This window comes from Colletotrichum fructicola (genome assembly GCF_000319635.2).
Source record: "Colletotrichum fructicola Nara gc5 chromosome Unknown KSG_Nara_v1_contig01, whole genome shotgun sequence".
NCBI classification, from domain to species: domain Eukaryota; kingdom Fungi; phylum Ascomycota; class Sordariomycetes; order Glomerellales; family Glomerellaceae; genus Colletotrichum; species Colletotrichum fructicola.
In genome coordinates, this window is record NW_027094051.1 from 6,067,292 (window position 1) to 6,087,820 (window position 20,529).

At 52.7% G+C, this 20,529-nt stretch overlaps 5 protein-coding genes across 5 annotated transcripts; 2 read left to right on the forward strand and 3 right to left on the reverse strand.

The window, feature by feature from the left end:
• Positions 1–67: 67 nt before the first annotated feature.
• On the forward strand, positions 68–3,326 carry CGGC5_v001712 (uncharacterized protein; the record flags this gene model as incomplete). The annotated part of the gene is made up of 8 exons (XM_066150873.1): positions 68–109; positions 163–252; positions 634–767; positions 841–1,398; positions 1,457–1,875; positions 1,926–2,131; positions 2,561–2,792; positions 2,875–3,326. 8 exons carry the CDS (start codon positions 68–70, stop codon positions 3,324–3,326), a joined length of 2,133 nt encoding a protein of 710 aa, XP_066009820.1.
• A 4,491-nt stretch (positions 3,327–7,817) lies between these two features.
• On the forward strand, positions 7,818–8,669 carry eglD-2 (putative endo-beta-1,4-glucanase D; the record flags this gene model as incomplete). Its single annotated transcript, XM_032025206.1, has 1 exon — positions 7,818–8,669. The coding sequence occupies one exon, from the start codon at positions 7,818–7,820 to the stop codon at positions 8,667–8,669; it is 852 nt and encodes a 283-aa protein (XP_031878247.1).
• Positions 8,670–9,056: 387 nt separating this feature from the next.
• CGGC5_v001714 (uncharacterized protein) lies at positions 9,057–14,123 on the reverse strand (the record flags this gene model as incomplete). Its single annotated transcript, XM_032025207.1, has 6 exons — positions 9,057–9,987; positions 10,045–10,677; positions 10,741–11,127; positions 11,187–12,946; positions 13,026–13,887; positions 13,948–14,123. 6 exons carry the CDS (start codon positions 14,121–14,123, stop codon positions 9,057–9,059), a joined length of 4,749 nt encoding a protein of 1,582 aa, XP_031878207.1.
• A 1,229-nt stretch (positions 14,124–15,352) lies between these two features.
• RRI1 (COP9 signalosome complex subunit 5) lies at positions 15,353–16,456 on the reverse strand (the record flags this gene model as incomplete). Its single annotated transcript, XM_032025209.1, has 2 exons — positions 15,353–16,365; positions 16,432–16,456. The coding sequence occupies 2 exons, from the start codon at positions 16,454–16,456 to the stop codon at positions 15,353–15,355; spliced, it is 1,038 nt and encodes a 345-aa protein (XP_031878205.1).
• Positions 16,457–18,137: 1,681 nt separating this feature from the next.
• On the reverse strand, positions 18,138–19,353 carry CGGC5_v001716 (uncharacterized protein; the record flags this gene model as incomplete). Its single annotated transcript, XM_032025210.1, has 3 exons — positions 18,138–19,052; positions 19,112–19,180; positions 19,246–19,353. 3 exons carry the CDS (start codon positions 19,351–19,353, stop codon positions 18,138–18,140), a joined length of 1,092 nt encoding a protein of 363 aa, XP_031878206.1.
• Positions 19,354–20,529: the final 1,176 nt, after the last annotated feature.

The following is a 20,529-nucleotide window of genomic DNA, read 5'->3' on the forward strand; positions in this document are numbered from 1 at the left end:
CTTCCACCGCCGAGTCGTGTCAACGACTCAGTATCCGAGGGAACAGTGCGAAGATCTGTTTCCAGAAATGTTGAGACACTACCGTTGCCCCCAGAATATTGCAGCCAGCGTAGGTTTCAAGTCTTAGATACACTGCTGGTCAGTAACTGAGTCCGGTATCAGGGCCAGCTTTCTTACACTCGGCAAGAAGCGAACATGTTCTTCATGATTTCGAGGACTTCTTTCGTAGCAGTGGTCTATTTCGGATTGCTGGTGACCTCGTCTCAAACAATAATAGTCAAGCTAGGAAAGAAGACCTGGCTCGCGTCCCAATCCAAAGGGTTGCCCCACCCGATCTCCTAAACTTGGCTGGGCAAATCACAGACCTCGACACGGAATCAAGAGACGAAGATCGTAAGTCTTTCTCCGCAATTGCGTTAACTTTCTTTGGGTCCAGATACTCTGACAATGCACACATTGCCAGCCCATGAGACTCCCGAAGCAGTATGGGAAGAATACCTAAAACACAAGCCCAGCTTTGCTATCCCATCTATCCAGACACGCACTCGATATTACAAGTCTTTCATGAAAAATGGGAGAATTGCCTTAGTACACAGTAGTGTCGACCCTGAAAAATGGCACATCGGTTTTCAGGCGGCGATGCTTGCACTAGGAGCGCTTTACCTGTTCGAAAGCAACAGTGAGAAGATGCTCTATGATGCCAGCAGATTTTTCACCCGTGATTCTATTGTAATCAGGTATAGAGCGACAGATCACTTCGGCCTATCGTGAGTAATATTTGAGAATCCTCTGCGTCTGCACCCTTTCCACGAGCGCATCCACGGTCTAACACTTCGGAAGAATTGAGCTCCAGCTTACAAGCACGTTTCTGTTACTATCTGAGTACGTCAAACTAGCACAGCCGAGTAACCTAGTAGAAGAGCTACATTTTCTCCATTGCAAACTGAGCCATTGGTTCCACCTCAGCATTGCCTCGACTGTGGCACCTTGGGAAACCGAGTTGCAACGGCAAATCACGACCGAGATGGCCCAGCGCAGCTTCGCGTTTGCGTTTTGCGCCCTAGCAATCCATAGCTATCTCTCGGAGTCTCCCATGCCGTCTTTTCCGGCTACTCATCAACTCAAACTGCCATGTCTGCGAAGCCTTTGGGATGGCCTGGAACATGATCCTGCTCCTCACACAGCGGAAACTACAGCTGTGTCGATATACGAAGACCTATTCCAACATGAGGATGAACTCGATGAGACAAGGTCGAGTCGTAACCATGTTCCCCGATTTGCCACGGAAGGGGTGTGGGTTTTGCTGGGACTTCACCTGCAGCGTTTGCAGTTCATACGAGAAGCTGCCCACCTTCAACCTTTTGAAACCCTGGCCAGGTTAGAGACTGAGCAACTTGAGTAAGCCTACTTCAGAAGTATACGATGGACAACGAATGCAACTACTGACTAAACGCAGTAAAGTGACATTGCTTCTTATCAAACAGTGCGATGCCGCAACAGACTTGTCTTCGAGGGATGTTGCAGACCAGAGATTGCAAAACGACTGCAGGAGTCTCTTGCGTCTCATTTACTCTCGAAGGTTGTTAGAAAGCTCAGTTTCTACATCCTTGGCGCTGAATCTCTTTGATCCCAAAGGGATTGCGTCCAAGTTGATGAACCTGCGTTCCGAAACACAACTATCCTCCGCACTTATACTTCCAGCCATCGAGGAGTATGTTGGTCTCATGGAGGAGCCCGCAAACAGTGGTGTTTCATTCTTTGTGCGTATGTCTGCCAGTACTTGGGGTTTTGAGATGGCTCTATCAGCCTTTTATTCCGCCATTCTCGTCACGAAATGGCTGTCACATTTGATTTGCCGCCAAATAAGGAGCGAAGGTCAGTCCCCACGTTGAATTTCCTCCCCAATTATGACTGACAGAGTCAAGCTGAGCGGGAACTTCTTGAGAGGGTTGAGACACTTGTCACGATGATATTATCGTCCCTCGGCGATCTCCGCGACTCATATACTCGAGAAGAAATGGATTCTCTTCCTTACTTGATCTTGAAGTTCTGGTCTCACGTGCTACAGATACTCGGAAATAAGCCTTTTTCACAGGCGCTGGGGAGATCTCTCGAGCTTCTGACCCGGGATGTAGGTAGTACACAGGGCTAAGGGTTTGATGAGGAAATCTACGGCCGGAATTAAAGATTGCGCTGTAACAGCTTCCAAACTTGCCAGGAAAATATAGATGACAATGAAGGCGGCCAAGTTGAGAACCACAACGCGATTTTCATTATCAAGCCCAGAGGCGAGACGCATAATCGACCCCCTGTACAGGCGGTAAACCATTCACGAGAGCTGTCGTATGTCTGCCCAATATTAGGGTATTAATTCACCATTTGGTTCTACTAAGGAAAGTTAGATTCAGGCGAATTTTCAACTGCCAAATGCTACTTACTTATGGGCGCTCGAACAACTAGTGAACTGGTGGTGGCCTACTCTGTCGCGCGGGGACCTCCCCGTGGCGTCTCCAAAGTCTCCAACTTCAATCGGGGTCCAAAAGAGTAGATCCCGAAATAGTGGGGTCACGGTGGCATCGCCGCGAGCATCACGTCACTGGGCACTGCTGTCCGGCTTTCCGTCTTCTTGAGTCTTTTTGTGTGTCTGATTATCTTTCTTGTATTTATGTGGAGGAGACGCGAAGTACAAGCCACAAATTTCAACAAATATTTCAGCATCCCATACCATTGGCTCTACGTGCCACCATACCGTAGCCAGAGCTTGCTTCATCAAGAGAGGCATCGCTTTGCAGGTGAGTTCAGTAACTCTTGTCTTCAAATCTAGTCAAAACTTCCGGATTTCCATTGGATTTTGACAGCGTGGCGAGTTGTAAGACAGGCGCTCTAGTCCCGGGTTAGGCACGAACAAAGCAGTTATGGCATCCCTCAAGTTCAATAACCCGCCCGGTGCCGCACAAAAGCACAGTGATCTTGGGCACTACTCCCAGTCCGTCGATCTTGGCAACGGCATCATCAAGTGTTCGGGGCAAGGAGGTTGGGATCCTGAGTCCGGGGCCCTTGACGCGAACGACAGCAAGAAGCAAGTTGCGCTAGCCATGGAGAATGTCGACATCGTCCTCAAAGCAGCAGGTCTCCGCGGGTGGGAGGATGTTTACTCGCTTCGTTCGTATCACTGCGACATTCGCACTTCATGGGAGCAGACGGCTGAGGCCCTTAAGAAGCGCATTCCCAACCACCGACCGATTTGGACAGCGGTTGCTGTTCCGCATCTCGCTTTCCCGGCAATGCTGATCGAACTGGAGGTCGAGGCTAGGCGCCAGGAGTAGGAACGGTAGACATGTACTGAAGGGGCTCTAAGTCGCCAGCATAGGCCTTGTTAGAGCGCCCTTCACAAGTCAACCTTCGATAGGCTCTTCAGGATAATGGATTGTTCATCGATTCGATTCGATTCGTTAGGGTTCATATCGGTGTTCAAAATGCCTCGCGGACGCAACAATGGGCTACTGGCATGCTATCAAAGATTCTCACTTCATGGGAGGTAAGGGTCACGATGATGTATGTTTTCCTTCCTTAGGCGTGGAGGACTCGGCCTTCGGCGATGGCTGGGGATTCTTGACGTGTTTTGGGAAGTCTAACTGCGCATACCAGAATCGTCAGCACCATCTTCAACCGTACTCTAATCGAAGGAATTTGCTTGCCAAATGGATTGTAGGGTGTTTGACGTGATCGTTCAGATGTGGAAGGTACTTCTCATGGAATTTGCTGTCTGGTCTGCGGTAGGTCGTGCCTCTAGGCAAAGACACAGTCCAAAGGCATCTCTACCCTAGACCTTGACTCACCTCGTGACGGAAGTCCTGCGAAGTGTTGAAGCCATCCATTTGACACTTGAGCGTCAGTTGCCTAACGCAAAGTTTTCGTGTACGATAATTAAAGGCGTTATAGGAAACATGATTCTCAAAGATGACATTGATGGGTAGCTATAGAGGATGCGTAGTGAGGAGAGGCGGGACTGGAAAAACGCCAAGAGATTTCTAGATTTTATATGGCGTTTTAGTGCAGGATGTACGTACCTATCATTGACAGATTTCCGGGGACGCGTAGTATGGCAGTCACGGTGCGTATCCTTGAGTGGGCTGTCACTGGCGACCCTCTCCCCCTGAATCCAGTCCTAGGGCACCAGGCATCTACTTTGATGTTCCCCAGCCCTCGTCACCCAGACGCAAATCCATTGTCATACACACAGCTTACTCCTCCTTCAGCTAAAACATCAATCTTAATTGTTCGTCTCATCTTGTGAGCTTACTATTTAGTGCATAACATGATGATGTATGGCGTAAATTGAAGCTTCTTTTGCAAGCTGGTGCAGAGGCAGAGCACAGAGCCTGGGATACACTGGATCAGAACAAACGACGCACCTTCGTGCCTGGCCTGTAGCCATGAGCCAACCGCATCCATGTAGGAAAGGTTTTCAAGGAGTCATCCCGAGGGCATCGGAACTTCGGTTGCCCAGGCTTCGGCTCGAGATACGCACTAGGTAGCTCCATATCATGTTCACATTTGAACCTCGTCATCCCAGTCCCAACGCCCCTTCAATAACGTGGATGTTGAGGCGGGCCACGGATTCATGTACGGCATCCCGGTAGACCCAAGAACGTCCCAGAGACGAACACGATCTCCGTCATGGTCCTCTGTAGGGTTTCATGTTCAAAGAGACTGACTCTCTAGTGGTCGCACGGGTCATGGGCGATTCGGCCTCCTGTACATTCGATACATCTTACTACCTTTTTCGGCATTGTCATCCATCAAGCATTTTGATATGGGAACATGAACCGAACCAAGGATTGAATGATCGGGGTTCCATCGACACGAATTGACCCGATCGTCTGATCCTTCTTTCCTCCCACCTTTCTTCTAGTATCTTCTAGGCTCGCCCGAGACCCTGACAGGAGTCGCTGGGACGAAGTGCGCTGTAAAAGTCTCAAATTTACCCCTATTAGTATCTACAGCCCGGTTCAATTCAGGACTCGTGCTCGGCTTCCTTTCATCAATCGACATCGCTGTGGTCAAAGACATCTTCTTGAGTATAATAGCTTACATGAAAAGCTCTGTGGCATACTGTCATCCATTGGTCTTCGCAAGATTAAGAAAAGACAATGGCCTCGTGTTTGATCGGCCTTCATGATCATGAGATCTCGAATAATGTCTTCTTGTCGCACCGGCAGGTACATGATTTCAATGCAATGAATTCCAGTGAGTCGCAGACTAGCATAACTGGGCCCATTCCGTGGGCGCAACGCCTAACTCGTCACCCCCAAAAGCCCCCGAAGCTCAATAGCAATTTCGTCCTCCGCGACCAAGCAGACTAAACTATGGCCACGCAAACCTTCCCGTATTCATGGCTTTGGCATCAAAGTGGGGGTCACTGGTGATGGGTGCATCAGAACTTTCGTCAACTGGAGACGACCCCGAGTTACGAATACGCTTCCCGTCCCGACTAAGAGACAGTACTAGTGTCGTGCGCACCGAGTTAGACCGTCGAAAACTAAGACGTAGCGCTATTACAGGTTCATTATCCACACTAAAGCGGCCTGGGTGGTGAGATTCCCTTTGGGCATGATCTCACTTTGAAAACCTTTCGTGTGCAGTTTTAACGCTCTAATTCCTTCAATATGTTTACCGAGTGTTCAGGATGCCTTTTCACGCAGCATAGCATCCCTAGTCAAAATAGGGTGAAGTCACGAACAGACCTTAGCGTCTGTGCCCGCGACAGTAGCTTCTTCAGATGGTAAACACCCCAAATGGGACGTTGTCCGAACTTCAGACGCGCTTGTAGAGGAGGCCCACCTGTCACGCGAACCACTTTGTTTTGGTTCATCAGCTCCTTTCCATCCAGAGGAAATTTTCAGTAGCCCTGTTCGGTAAGAGTTGCCCCCTCAGCAATGGAGCCAGTCTCTAGTACACCCTGGTCGTAGCACCCAGAGCATGCCTTTCACTTCTAAGATCGCCGTACATCTGCTTCCGATTTACCCTTATACCAGAAAGATGAGAACTCGAGCGAGTAATGCTCTGTGTTAAAGCACATTCAGTTTTCACGTTCGCACATTTTGCCATTATCGCCAATATGCCCAGGGCACATTAAAGCTCCAGCTCGGACAACACGCAGGAGCCTGACATTTGCAGCTCCAGGGATCAAAAATCTCAGATACCCCCTACTTTGGCGTAGTCAGACACGGCTCGTCCCGAACTTTACGACCGGTTCGTAGTTCGGTTCTGTCTCCGAATACGCCACGTTTATTAGTCTGTAACCGTGCTATCGGTCCACTGTCCAGCCGCCACTTCGAGAACACAGGGCTCTCGCATCTCACCCTACAGGTAATTAAGGAGGCCATGTTTGTGCCAAAATAGTCTAGTCGCCAAGATGAGAGATGTTTGATCCGTCCGAGATTCATTTGTTCGGAAACTCTTGTCGGCGCATTGTCCGTTGATGACGAACAAGGACAGCAACGCCGGACTCCAGGTCTAGATACCACATGCTCGCACGACGCAACGGTACCACCCAATTGGCTTGCTTATGGAGAGTGATGCCACAGTATTTTGTTGGCTCTCTGTTTACAGCCACAGCAAATGATATAGTCCAGTGCTACCAGCCGAACCTACTGTCTAACAGCCTTCTGAGGAAATCAAGAAGCCTTGTTATATTTACCGTCAGTATGTAGATGAAGGTTTAAGACGCAATTCCCAGGTCAGTTACTGGTGGAAAGATGCAGCGATTGTCAATGCCATGTATGGTCCACTAAATGTGTATGGATCTGAGTGGATGATTCAAGTGTTGGTCACATTGGACGCCGAGCCCCAAGGTGGTGACTGACAGGGGCTACCGGCACGCAGCCGCTTGGCAGGCAAAAACATCCCGGTGAGACTAAAGCGGGCGCTTGAAGGTCCCCATATCATCGACAAACTTCCAAAGCAATGCCCAGTGGCTTCTTTCCGCGGTCCGCATGGAAGAAGCTTTACCAACACTATTGAACGAGGTACCATGAGCATTAGAAACGGATTGAAGTTGTTAAAGGTTGATCAACAGACGACGGGAATTATCCTGATTTACCGGCATTAATACTTCCAGCGAGTCTGGGGCGGTCCAGATAGCTGCACTTTATCCACCGCTTCCTGTCCTGGAGAGCGTCAACCTTGAAAAGTTGTCCACGCAGACAACCAAAGAATCGGGACTCAACTACATGGATCAGACGATCCTTGAGAAATGAACCTGATCCTATGCGCTGACGGGAAGCCTAGAACACGAAGTGAGCAGGGGGCGAAGAGTTTCAGGGGGAGTCCCCGTGGTACCCCACAGACAGCGGCCTCGAAAAAGCTGGCGGCCTGGTCAGCGTTTAGATAGACCAAGCTCGTCGCTGACATACACACCAATGGGATTGGAGACAGCCGTACTTTGGACTGATTGTATTGGACCAGGACTTGGGTCCTGCACCCAATCTATCTCGCGCACATCAGGGTCATCGAGCGAAGGCGATTGATGAAAATGGGAATTCATGGGTTCACTTTAGACAATGTTGCGAGATCTAGATGGGTCAAGGGGGTTCAAGCTGTCAAATTAACTCTTAGAGTTAAAGCTGTTGGCCTTCATTGACGGTGTATTTAAACAGCACCACATCCGTCCGTCTAGAGGCTTGTGATCAACTCAGCTCGACATCAGCTTCCAGACACTCTTTGTTTCTCATTCCATTCTTTGATTCCACCATTCACTCATTCGACTTGAAGTCGCTTCAATCTTTACACTTCACCTCCCACCAACCATCAAAATGAAGACCACCGTCGTTCTTTCCGCCCTTCTCGGCCTCTCCTCCGCTCACTACACCTTCGACAAGCTCCTTGTCAACGGTGCCCAGCAGGGTGGTGACAACACCTACATCCGCAAGCACCAGAACACCTACATGCCCACCAAGTTCAAGAACATCCCCTCCGGATCCATCGCCCCCACCGATGCCGACTTCACCTGCAACAAGGGATCCACCGGCGCCGCCTCCGTCATGAAGGTCAAGGCCGGCGACAAGGTCGGCCTCAAGCAGGCCTTCGGCGGCACCGGCATGCTCCACCCCGGCCCTACCCAGGTCTATATGAGCCCCATCACCGACGCCAAGACCGACAAGGGCAGCCAGTGGTACAAGGTCAGCCAGTCCCTGCTCTGCAAGGCCGGCGACGCCGCCTCCCTCCGCACCACCGCCTGGTGCAGCTACGGCGAGGACAACGTCAACTTCGTCGTTCCCTCCACCATCCCCAACGGACAGTACTTGGTCCGCGGTGAGCACATCGGCCTTCACGGCGCCCACGACGGTCAGGCTGAGTTCTACTACGCCTGTGCCCAGCTCGAGGTCACCGGCAACTCCGCCACCAGCATGCCCGGCACTGGCGTTTCCATCCCCGGTGTCTATAAGCAGGCAGATGCCGCCGTCAACTTCAGTCTCTGGGGCTCTTCTACCTCCTACAATGTCATTCCCGGCCCTGATGTCATCCCTGGTGGTACCACCCGCGGCAGCGCCAACGGATCCAGCGGCGACAAGATCGCTACTGTTGCTGGCGGCAGCAACGCTGCTTCTGCCGGCAGCGCCACCACTGCCAAGGCCGCCGCCGCCGCTGCCACTCCTGATTGCTAGATGTTCATCGCAGTCAGTCGTGCTTGATATCAGCGAGTGTCGCTGACGGGGAAGTTGGTGTTGGAAGTTGTTTCGGTGGATGAGCCAGACGCTTTGCTTCAAATGTACATAGTTCGCTGCTGGAATTAGCGGATGCAAATAGTATTCGAATTGACTTCGTCTCTCAAAATTCATGCCTTTGGCTTTTGTGAATGACCAAAACAATACAATTCATTACCACATCTGCGACTGCCTAATGGTGAGATGAAATAACGAATGCGACACCATCATGCGTTTTGATTTCTTCTGAGGAGGTCTAGCATCTGGCTCGATATGAGGTGAAAATTCTCACATTCGACTTAGAAATGGAGAATGCCAAGCTTCCCAGTCTCTGCCTGAATTTCAACCTTAATTTTCCATTTCTTTGCCTACCACATACCTCACCCCCCCATAGTCCTCATCCGGTGGGGGCTGAAGCAGACGAGTGACAGTTGGCGGGGTCTGTATCCTAAAGGTGAAGCCTTGGCCTGCAGGCACTACGGGTAATGAGGTCTTCACAGGCGACGAGATAGATTTTGGTTTCGGGTCCGGTGAAGGCATTCGGAAATCGAACTCTTCCACTTTCACCATTGCCAACTTCGCACGTTTCGGCGTATCGGAGTCTTCGATGCTGGGGAGAACAATGTCTGATTGCGCGACGACGGTCTCCTGAGCTGGCTCAGCTGCATTCGGCGGTTCGGGCGTTGGGCTTTTGCGCTTTGTGGGTGTCGTAGATGCCTCTGGCGTGTTGGCTGCCTCCTCAGTTGGTTCAGCTGCGTTCGGCAGGTCGGGTGTTGGACTCCTGCTCTTCGTGGGTGTCGTGGACATCTCAAAATAGTGCGGTACTTCGGCTTTGGGCGTGGTCGCCACCCTCTCGTTGTCCACCTCTCGCCAATCGATCTCGTCAATGTCTGCTGCGACTAAAGCCATAGGCACACTTGACTCCGACATGTTGATGACAGCAGCGACGAGCTGAATCTTCCGGTCTACCGCGAATCCACTCAAAGTGAGTCTTCCAGTTGAGGGATCTCTCATCATCCAGGCGAAAACCTGTTTTGGGAGATTCATGTGATAGCAGACATCCTGTCGAGCCGGATCACGCGGAACGTACAACGTGTCATTGTCTGCCCAGAAGATGCCATCACTTTTCTCGATCTCGGAGTAGTGGGTCTGTCCGTCTTGAAGAATGGACAGTTGCCGACATATACCATCTGTCTCGTAGGTTTCCAAGTTCGTCAGGTCTTGGTACATCTTTCGCTTATCCGCAGCCCAGCGTGGGCTACGACAGTGCGCAGCAATTCTTGAAAGACATTAGAGGTTTGCACATCATCATGTCAGCATTCATGGGGGTACTCACCGGCACAACGCATACGCCCGACGCTTTATATCTCGGTATGGTTGCACGGGGCTTGATGAATAGACATCCAGGAGAAGGCCTTGATCTCGTACGAAGAATGACAAATAGCGATCACCCATGCGAAGCCATACAAATACGGCTTCGAGGGCCTGGGTTTCTTCGACTGTAAAATCAAGAAGCTTTACCTTCGACGCGAACTTCAAACCAAAGTTCTTTCTGTCCATGATGAAGAACTCAGTTGTGATAGGCTCAAGAGTCACCTGGCCGTTCGGGTGTCGGACCGGGAAAATCTTCTCCTTCAAAAGAGGCGCAGGATCCAAAGTGCTGTGACGTCCTCGGAAGTCTCCATACGTGTTGAGCGCCAACATAGCTGCTTTGACGTTTGAGAGAGTAGCGGAAGTCAGTTTACTCGACGATAGGAGGAATTTGTAAACCATGTCGAAATCAGGCTGGTGAACCCCCAGGAATTTGACGAATAAGGTGTTGAAATCAGGATACATCGAGTTGATTGATATGTGGTTCAGGGGACTAATCGTGCCGAAGGACCAAAAGCAATAGCCAGACGTGAGCCACATGCTACGGCCGGTGCGCTTGCCTCGCACATAGATGAGCTGTTCGTCTGTGAAAGCCTTTCTGCGAGAACTGTCAGCCACGTCTGTGAAATCCACAGCCAAACCAAGAGAAGATGGTGCCAACCTCAGCCGCTCTACTTCTACCGTCCGAGTTGTTCCTTTTCCCAAGATATCATCCATTCGCTTGTAACAATATAGTGCGCTGCTCTCCCGAATATCTTCTTCGATAGATTCTGCCCGCCGAAGCTCAGACAACTCCACGATCATGTCGTCAATGGCAAAGCTCCAATCCGCGATGCCGAGGGTAGTTTGGAAAAACTGTTCCAAAGTTGCCAATCTTTCATCCGCGCCTTCGAGCTTGGTTCTGTAGCGTTCCTCGAGGTTGTGCTTGGAAAGGATATGATGAGGGGCCTTCCACACACATTCCTTGAGGGTAGCCCAGCGCGGCATGTCTTCATCAGCTCCGCTTTCTCCGGGTACCCAGACTAAACGATTGTTCTGGAACTCTTGCCTACAAGGTTGTTTAGCTTCTTCATCCCCGGCGGTCTCGTCAAGCATACTAGCACCCACCATAATTTGGACCGTTCTGTTTTGGCCCGCTCTGAGCTGCTGCCGCTAAGCGACAAGAAGAGAGCTTGTATTTTCTCATACAGCCGTACGATTGTTTCGCCCACCGCGTCCGGCTTCGCAAAGCCACTCTTGGGAAGCGACGAAAGCCTTTTAAGGACATCAAGATAGAACTCCATGCTTTCGAAGACACCGGTCTTAACGCGTAGCTCCAGAACCAAAAATCCCCATTTGAAAGAATAAGAAGATGCTGTGACCTCCTCGTCGAGATCAAGCACGGCAAACGGAGTTGCGACATATTCCAAAAACTTCTCCCTCACCTCGGGAAGTGGAAGGAACGTCTCTGACAGGCGGTATTTCTTCCCGTCGTTGCAGATGACCTCGCGATTTCGTAGATTCTCGATAAACGCCGCGTGATTGGGCGACCACTCGTCACAGAGATGCCAATGTCGCTGCAGCGCGCCGATGAACCTTTCTGGATGGTGCGTGTACACGTGTTCGAACTCTGGTGAGAGCTTTGCGGTGTTTTGCGGGTCGACTAGTGGAAGGTGTGTGCTGATGCTCAGGTAGCGATGAAGCCACGCAGTCCAGGACTCGCCACCGTCTTTGGCAGCTGGCTCGTCCTTCGTATACATTTCGTGGAGGAAAGAGGCATCGAATTCAGTACCTTCGCTACTCGAGGGGCCTTTGAGAAGCTCCCAGGGTCCGTACGGATCGGTTGTTTTCAAATACGTGCGATGGTGTGCTGAGCCGGCTGGACTTCGTATGCGATTCTTGGTATCCATCACAACGAGGTTCTCGGCCACTAGTGACGGGTCTTCAGTCTCGACACTCCATTCATCGGAAAGATACAGGTATCTCAATCGTTCGACGGCCCGATTCTTCTTCGACGACCCCGACTTCAGTACTTCATGCATTGGTGAGCTGAGGATCCGGTCCCGTACGAAAGTCGTGTTTGCCATCTGCACCCCAAGTCTGTTGAACAAGTTGTGCCGGTCCTGGTCGTCAGGACCGAAACTGGAGACGCCGCTCAGATCCTTGAGGACGAGATTGAGCGAAAGGGACGTGGGTATCTCAAGACCTTTGTTGTCAAATGGGAAATAAATCGGCTTGACTTTTGCCGCCGTAACCATCTGCGTCGTAGATAGCGGAATCAGCGGCATCTTCCGCAGCCGCTTGGCGGCCTCTTGAGGAATGTTGTGATGAATGTGAAGTATTGCTTTCACGGCAAGGCAACGCCACTTCTCGTTGGTTAGGAGATTGTTGAGCGACCAAAGATGGGTATGCTGGCCTGCCCCTCGCATGTCGAATTTGATACGAGCCAGCAGGTGGTCCCACGTCATATACTTGAGACCGTAAGACGAGAGAAGATCCAGATCCGAGTTTTCGTATTCTTTCGCAGGATATACGGGGTCATCTGTATCCGGGAACAGCGGGTCACCGTTGTCATCGAGCCAAAAATCAGGTATCCGCCGAACGGCAGAGAGCGGTTGGAATTCATCCGGCGTCCTCGTTCGGAAGACTTCCGCGTCATTCAAAACATCCTTGATCTTACTGTGCAAGCGGGCTGGTGTAATCATGGTGCCTGAGCCGGCATCCTCCTTTTGAGGTAACCAGCGAGCCCAATGATAGCCCAGCGATGTCTTGGAGAAACTTTCGACAATGTGGACGAAGTGGGTAGCGATGGCATCGAGGATTGCCTGGTTCCGCTTACTTGGGGCTGGAATACCATCACGCACATCAAAATCGGCTTGAAGCAGGAACTAGATTAAAGTCAGCACGCTCAACATCTCTTGACTATTGCTCCGTCCTTTGAAGCACTATTCGTCATGTTTGACGCACCTTGAGGCCCAAAGACTTCAACTGCGCGTGGTGGCATCCCCAGACGGGCTGAGGCCCGCTTCGTGGGTCATGTGTCAGTTCAAACGCAATGACAACGTCAGTTTGCTCGAGAGCAGTACTCTCATCATCGATCTTCGATGGAGCGTCGAAAAATGTGATGTCGTGGATGAAGACCCGCTCGTCTATTGCCTCCTCCGAAGACTTGCTTCTGGTTATGGTGAAAAGGTCTTGACCCTCAACCTTGTGCCGCTTAAGCGTGATTGTAGTCGACTCCAAGGTGTTCCCTTCGGCATCGTGTGAAGACACAGTAAAGTTCTCCACTTTGGTAGTAAGCAGAAGCTCACATGTGCTGTTCTGGAGAATCTCAAATTCCCTAAGAATATGGCATGTCTGCTCCAATTCCGCCTGCGGGTCATCATGCTTGTGTAGAAAGAGCGTAACACAAGTACCTCCATTGGTCTCTTGTTCCAAAGGTTCGTCTCTGGGTTCGTCCTCTTCCCAGATTGGTGAGAATATGCCCGTACCGAGATCACCATCACGATGGACGAAACTGAAAGAATATCCGTTGGACTCCCAGTGCATTTTCCAGGCAAGTTTGAAGAGAAACTTGTGCTGCAGCTGACTGGGTATTGCTGCTGTGTCGGCGGTGTCGACGATAGAGCTGGTATCGCACAAGGCATCAACGCTCTTGGGTGTGAGACCATTGTCGTTGAATCTTACAAGGATTCTGCCTGGATGAACTTCGAATTTGATCTCCGCAGCCTCCCCTTTTGCTTTCGCCTGGCTGTAGTCTTGATTGTCTGCATACTCGACCAACTCCCAAAGGCGATTGACTGTGTCGGCCTTGAATTCTTCCAAAAAGCTACCGGGTCAGGGATTAGCTACCTTGGTCGTTGAAGCTCACTGCATTGTGAAAATGTACCTGATGATGGGAGACTTCGTCCTCCGAAGAATAGTCGCCTCCAACTTACTCCGGAGGGCAGGGTCCAGGTCCCCAAAGTCCTCGAGTTCAGAGTCTGAGAACACGCTATTTGTCTTTGCCAGCTGCTCGATGTGCTCCCTGGGCGTGGGCGCCTGGTGCACGAGCTTCGTCCCCATCCTGCCTAATCAGGACGCGTCGCGCTGCAGTCGTGGAGCTGCAGACAGTATCGATCGGCTGGCGCGCTGTGATAGTGCAATAGATATCGTTAGTCAGATTGAATAATCGAGTGTTTCAGATGAGTTCGAATATTGGATTGAAGAGCAAATGAAGGTCCAAGTGTTCACGAACGCATCATGGCGCGGCGCGATGAACTCTCTTCACGCGTCTGTCTTGGGGCGGATGTGGTCTCCAGTTTCGACCAATTAAATGCCCGTTCTCTAATTGAAAGTGGTGAAATATTCTCCCCTTGTCACTTCAACAAAGGGTCAACACCAAGAAACAGTGGCAAAATGGTGAGCATGTTTTCTTTTTCCTAGACCACGATGACTCAATTGCCCCCTATTTGCATCGGTTTATCTGCATAATCTTACTCTTCCATCTGCACCAGTTTTCGAGTTCGTGCTTGCGCGGCCAGGGTGTTTTCGCGTTCCCGAAGCATCCGCAAACATCCTGCTTGGCTTGGCAATATTCAAGTATTGGGACCCCGTAAAACATAACCTTCCACGCGGAAGAACTTCTTCGTCGATGTTGGAAAAGGGCGGGAAATAGTACGAAGACGGTCACCCAGCTTTACATCTCTCTGTGTTGGGCTGCAAAGCTCTCCGAAGTCGACTTTGGAGGTGATGGAGTATCCGCTCGGGTCAAACACAATGCCATTGGCTGGTGAACGACAAGCCCTTGAGAATGCCCAAAGTATCCCGCTGGGCATGTTTCGTCACAGCTAGGTGATATCTAGATAGAGGGCGCAGGCCCATCGCAGTGGTTGCATGTGGTACAATGCTCCGAAACCGTCAGGTTAGGGTAAGTCATCTGAGTTTGGTAAATATGAGATGGCGGGCTCTCGACCAAGATAGTGAAGCGGAGCGAGGAGGAATCCGTCATCCTTTCGGACATAAACGGTCTACCTGGTCCGGAGCGCTCCGTCTCCGCGAGGACCGCAGCTAATCTTCAGATGACAGCACCAGCAAGGGCAGGTGGGCGAAGAAAGCCGACTTGGTCAGGGCCAGCAATCAAGGTTCCTACCATACCGAAAAGACACAGAGACGCAGTTGAATGACTCAAATTCATAATCTCATTTCAGGGCCAACGCCCAGCCTATCCTCTGAACGCCATCTATCATGCCCAAGAGGTTGCTTGTGTACCCCGGAAGACGTCGAGAAATAACCACTAAAAAAGGACTCCCAAGCTACGATGCGTTCGCGCTCACGTCGTTGAAAATCTTCTTCTTGATATCCATCGCAACCAGACCAGTCTTCTCCTGCATGGCCACCGCGTTGGTATCCTTGACAAGCTTCTCGACCAAGCCATCCACCTTCTTGCCGCCCGTGCCCATGGCGTTCATCGACGACGCACTCCGTCCTTGCCGAGAAACCTGCGTCGTGGCTTCCTTGATCTTGGAGGCGAGATCGAGCATCTGCTTGTTTCCGTAGTCGCGGTTCGTGAAGAGCGGGCTCTGGCTCAGCGTCTGCACCCAGTACTTGTGCCACAACAGCTCCAACAGGTGCGAGTCTAGCGTGCTCTTGAAATGTGACACCTCCAGACTGTAGTACTTGCTCGCGTGGGCGCCAAACTCCGCCGCCTTGGCCAGGGGTACCTCCTGCCAGCCGTCGCTCGTGACGCCGCCGCCGCCGCCGCTGCTGCTCTCCTTCTCTTTCACATAGTTCTCGGGGTACGTGCGGAAGGCGCCGATCTCGACCTTGCCGGCGTTGATTGTGCGGTCGGGGTCGATGACGACGGCGAGGAAGGGCTCCTGGAACTGCTGCTGCAGGGCCTGGGTGCTGACGTCGATGCCGGAGAGCCAGCAGCCGTAGCCCGGGTGGGAGTGGTACCAGCCGACGACGTTCTCCATGCGGCCCTGCTCGCGGCACAGGGTGAGGTAGTCGACCATGTACTCCTCGGCGTCGCCCTGGGCGTTGACGCGCGTCTCGGTTCCCTCGACGGGTAGTCGGAAGGCATCTGTGACGATGAAGGTGTCGCCGTTGACGTACCCTTGCATCAGCCCCATCACCTCGAGGTTGCCGCCGGACCGGGCGTGCATGACCATCTTGATGAGCGCGACGGCGCTGATGCGGACGTTCTTGAAGTGGTTCGGGTTCTGGGCCCACGGGCGGGCGGCCATGGCTGTCTTCTGGGCATCGGTATCGAGGTCGTAGAGGGCGTCGCGTTTGGGGTCGACCAACTTGACGTTGTTGTCGAGCTCTGCGGGCGGCGGTTAGCATGAGAGAGCGGAAGCAATGGATCGGGGAGTAACCAAAAACAACTTACCCCACGACTTGAGAGCTGTCTCCATCTTGGCTGCTCGAATTGCGTGAGCAGGATGTGTTTGATGGAGTTGTCGATTGGAGAGAAAGGTTGAAGGTGGAAGGCGGCAACAGGTATCTTACCCCACCATTCAGGTGCCTGCCTCACGTCAAAGCTTATCTGTATCGATAAGATAAAGCTCTGGGCACCTGGAAGGTTCACTTATGTAATCCCCGTCCCTGCGGAGAAAGTCCGGGGTTTTCCATCCAAGTGGGTCACTCCTCCATTCGTGTTGCGACCGGTGCGCAATTGAACTCTTGACGACTTCACTTATCAACACCACTAATGGTATCATGAACACAACCTCAAAACGCCAAGAGGCAAAGTTTCAACACAGAAGGCTTGTCAGAGACAAGTCTTCTTATCACGTGATGGTTCAATGCTTGGCATCATCATCAGCGGGCAGTGCCCTTCGGGCGTCCCCGGACTTGAGGCCAGCGCCAACATGATTCGGCTCATCGCATTTCCAGGAAAAACTCAAACATCAGCGTGTTGTCGCGTTGATAGCCATTCGAGGTACATTTACACCTCTTGGCTCGGACTCTGAATCTTTGCTCTCGAAAAAGAAAGTCGATTCGAAGGACTTTTTGTGGGTGTCTGATGGGACCGCGCGGGCGGGAGATGGCCGAACGCCGTTCATCTTCCACGCGTCGCTCAGCGGGTCTTGCATCGAGATGATGAACGGTTCGATACGACGCGCGGGGGGGAACGAAAATCACTTGGAAGAAGCGATCTTGGAGATATGTGAGAACCAGTATTGCCGGATTTGCGGTTTCCAAGACGGGAAAGACGCACAACCCTGGCAGATCACTGGGCGACTAGTAGCTCTTGGCTTCAGATCCTTGGGGGATCTGGATCTTGAGGCTCAAGCAAACGACAAACGTCGTGGCATCTCCCGGATGTCTTCATTCCCGAATTATTTCTGCGCACGCAATTAATTGCGTCGAACTCCGGTCCACATTCGATTACCAACAGCCGCCACGCACACGACGCAACGCGGACTTTGTGCCGAATTCCGCCCAAAGTGCAAAGTCCCCTCCCGCGACGACTCGCGAACGCGAGAGCGAAGGGATGTTCCCGGCCACGCCGCGTGGCAGACCCGCGCCGGCTCCGAGAGAATGCTTTGACATCATCCCAAGGAAAGGCAGGGCGGCCACACTTTGAGGCGAAACGCAAAATTCGTCGCAACACTTCGGGGGTTCATGCAACCAGCAAAGGTACGGATATGGGACTGCTGCAACGCTGCTGGCCTTGCGACTGGGCGGTTTCACCCTTCGACGACGCACAAGCACAACCCACCAATCGCTCAGTCTTTCTCACACACGAGCAGCGAAGAACACAAAGGCAGGTTTTGGCACATTCAAAGCACATTAGGTACCGTCATTATTACTGTAAAGATGTTATGGAAAAGGAAACCGAAAAGAGCTGATCTAGTCTACACACAACACTGAGGCTAAAGGAAAAAGAAGATGCAATTCCCGAATCCGAACCCGCCACCGAGTCCGAGGATGGCAATTTTGGATTTCTCTCTCTTCCTAAGGAAAAGGGGATCTCGGACTCTAAAGTACAGGGTGACGGGGGGACGCCGAGACCGTCTGAATAGTCAAGGGCACGCCCCAATGGTCAGAGCAAATCGTAGTTGGCCCCTTGCCTGCCAAATGGGAAACCCCTTAGGCGGTGAACGCAACGGCGTCACCGGCAGCGGACTCGTCGCGGCGGTTGCGGTTGGCCTTCTTGGTCTTCTTGCCGCGGTGGTGGGGCTCGCGGGCCTCAATGGCGTGGTCAGCAGCATCGTCGACGGAAGCCTCATCGCGGCGGTTGCGGTTAGCCTTCTTGGTCTTCTTGCCGCGGTGGTGAGGCTCGCGGGCCTCGATGTCACGAGCCTCCAGAGCCTCGTCAGTGGTGGCCTCGTCACGGCGGTTGCGGTTGGCCTTCTTGGTCTTCTTGCCGCGGTGGTGGGGCTCACGAGCCTCAATGGAGTGGTCGGCGGCGTCATCGACAGTAGCCTCGTCGCGACGGTTGCGGTTGGCCTTCTTGGTCTTCTTGCCACGGTGGTGGGGCTCACGAGCCTCGATGTCACGAGCCTCAAGAGCCTCATCAGTGCTGGCCTCATCGCGGCGGTTGCGGTTAGCCTTCTTGGTCTTCTTTCCACGGTGGTGGGGCTCGCGGGCCTCGATGTCGCGGGCCTCAAGAGCCTCGTCGGTGGAAGCCTCGTCGCGACGGTTGCGGTTGGCCTTCTTGGTCTTCTTGCCGCGGTGGTGGGGCTCACGAGCCTCGATGTCACGAGCCTCAAGAGCCTCATCAGTGCTGGCCTCATCGCGGCGGTTGCGGTTGGCCTTCTTGGTCTTCTTGCCACGGTGGTGGGGCTCACGGGCCTCGATGTCGCGGGCCTCGAGGGCGTCATCGTGAGCACCCTCATCACGGCGGTTGCGGTTGGCCTTCTTGGTCTTCTTGCCGCGGTGGTGGGGCTCGCGGGCCTCGATGTCACGCTCCTCTACGGCAGCATGGTCGACAGCCTCATCGATGGAGGCCTCATCACGACGGTTGCGGTTGGCCTTCTTGGTCTTCTTGCCGCGGTGGTGAGGCTGTTGGGAGTTATTAGAATGTGGGGAACCTTTTGACCATATATAGACAAGTGTCTTACCTCACGAGCCTCGATGTTAACGGCCTGGGGCGCGGCCACGGCAGGAATGGCAAGTGCCAAGGCGGGAGCCTTAATTAACTCATATTAGCGCACATGTCCCCCACTGTATAAACTCATGATGGTGTCCAACTCACTACCACGCGTCTGGCAACCTCGCCATTGGGGATGAGGTTGAGGGACTGAACGCCCTGGACGGCAAGGATGCTCGCCAAGAGGAAGTGGCCGAAGGAAGGGTAATGCATCTTGATGGAAAAGGAATGGTAAGGCTGACCGGCAGCGAATGACAGCAACTGAAATTACAGAAAGGAAGAGAATGAAAAGTCGCGTCAAGCGATTAGGGGCCAACTGTGGAATGAGAGGGTTGAATGGTCAGATGTTTGTGGGCTGATGAGCGGGTTTGAGTGATTTATATCTAGCTCAAGTCTTCTCTCTCGTCCTCCAGAATCACTCCTGTGCCTGACGGGGGGAGTGGATGGATGTGACATGGCCCCCCCTTCCGGCAGATGTCGTCCCCCAAACCTCATCGCGAGTTGTACGTCGGGGCAGGGGTCGGGGCCCCAAGTTTAGACGAATTCCTTCGACTTCGAAGGCGTCAAACTGTGATCGTCCTGCTCTGCTAGACCAGAAACGTCTCAGAGTTCGAGTGAAAGGGTCTAGAGGGGGGTGGTTGGTCACGGAGTTGGGGCACTGGGGGAGGGAAGAGAGACGGGCAGGCAGGGTCACGGGCTATGACGGCTTGTTCTGCAGACACAATGGAGAGAGTTGCTCGGACTGGGCTAGCCGTAGAGACGGGACACCATTCAAAACTGCCCCAGGACCACGCCTGGTGATGTCGAGGATCGTTGGGTAGTGCGGGGATGGGGCGGTCTGGGTGGCTTGCTGGGATTCGAGCCGTTACCCGCGTCTCTGCGTATTCCAGCGGCATGCGCTCGCTTCAACAAGCATAATATCTTATTGGCGATAGGAATGACCCTGGTTGGACCTCGCTTACAGTTTCAGTCTGCGAGGAAGTCGGGCCAGGGGTGTTTTGTGGAGGCGCCTCTTTCTCGTTTGGTGGTTTGGGAACGAGGGAACGAGGGAACGAGGGAACGAGGGAAGACGACAGGGCTCCCAGCCAGATCTGATGCTAAGCCTGATCGACAGGCCGTTACGGAAGGTGTTCACGACACCGGCGCGGCCAGGGTGAGGGAGCCAGAGGTGAAGAGAAGAGGGATGAGTGACCACTGAGAGACGAGGTGGTGCTGGGAGTGGACAAATGCGGCATGCGAGATTGGCTACGGTTAGTGAGAGAGCCGCACAGGGGGCCTCTGATACAGCAGCAGTCCCAGGCTGCCAAGACAATGACACGCCGAAGGTGGAAAAGAACCCGACTCGCAAGGTGTGGAAAACGAAGCGTCCCACTCTGGCAGCAGCAGCAG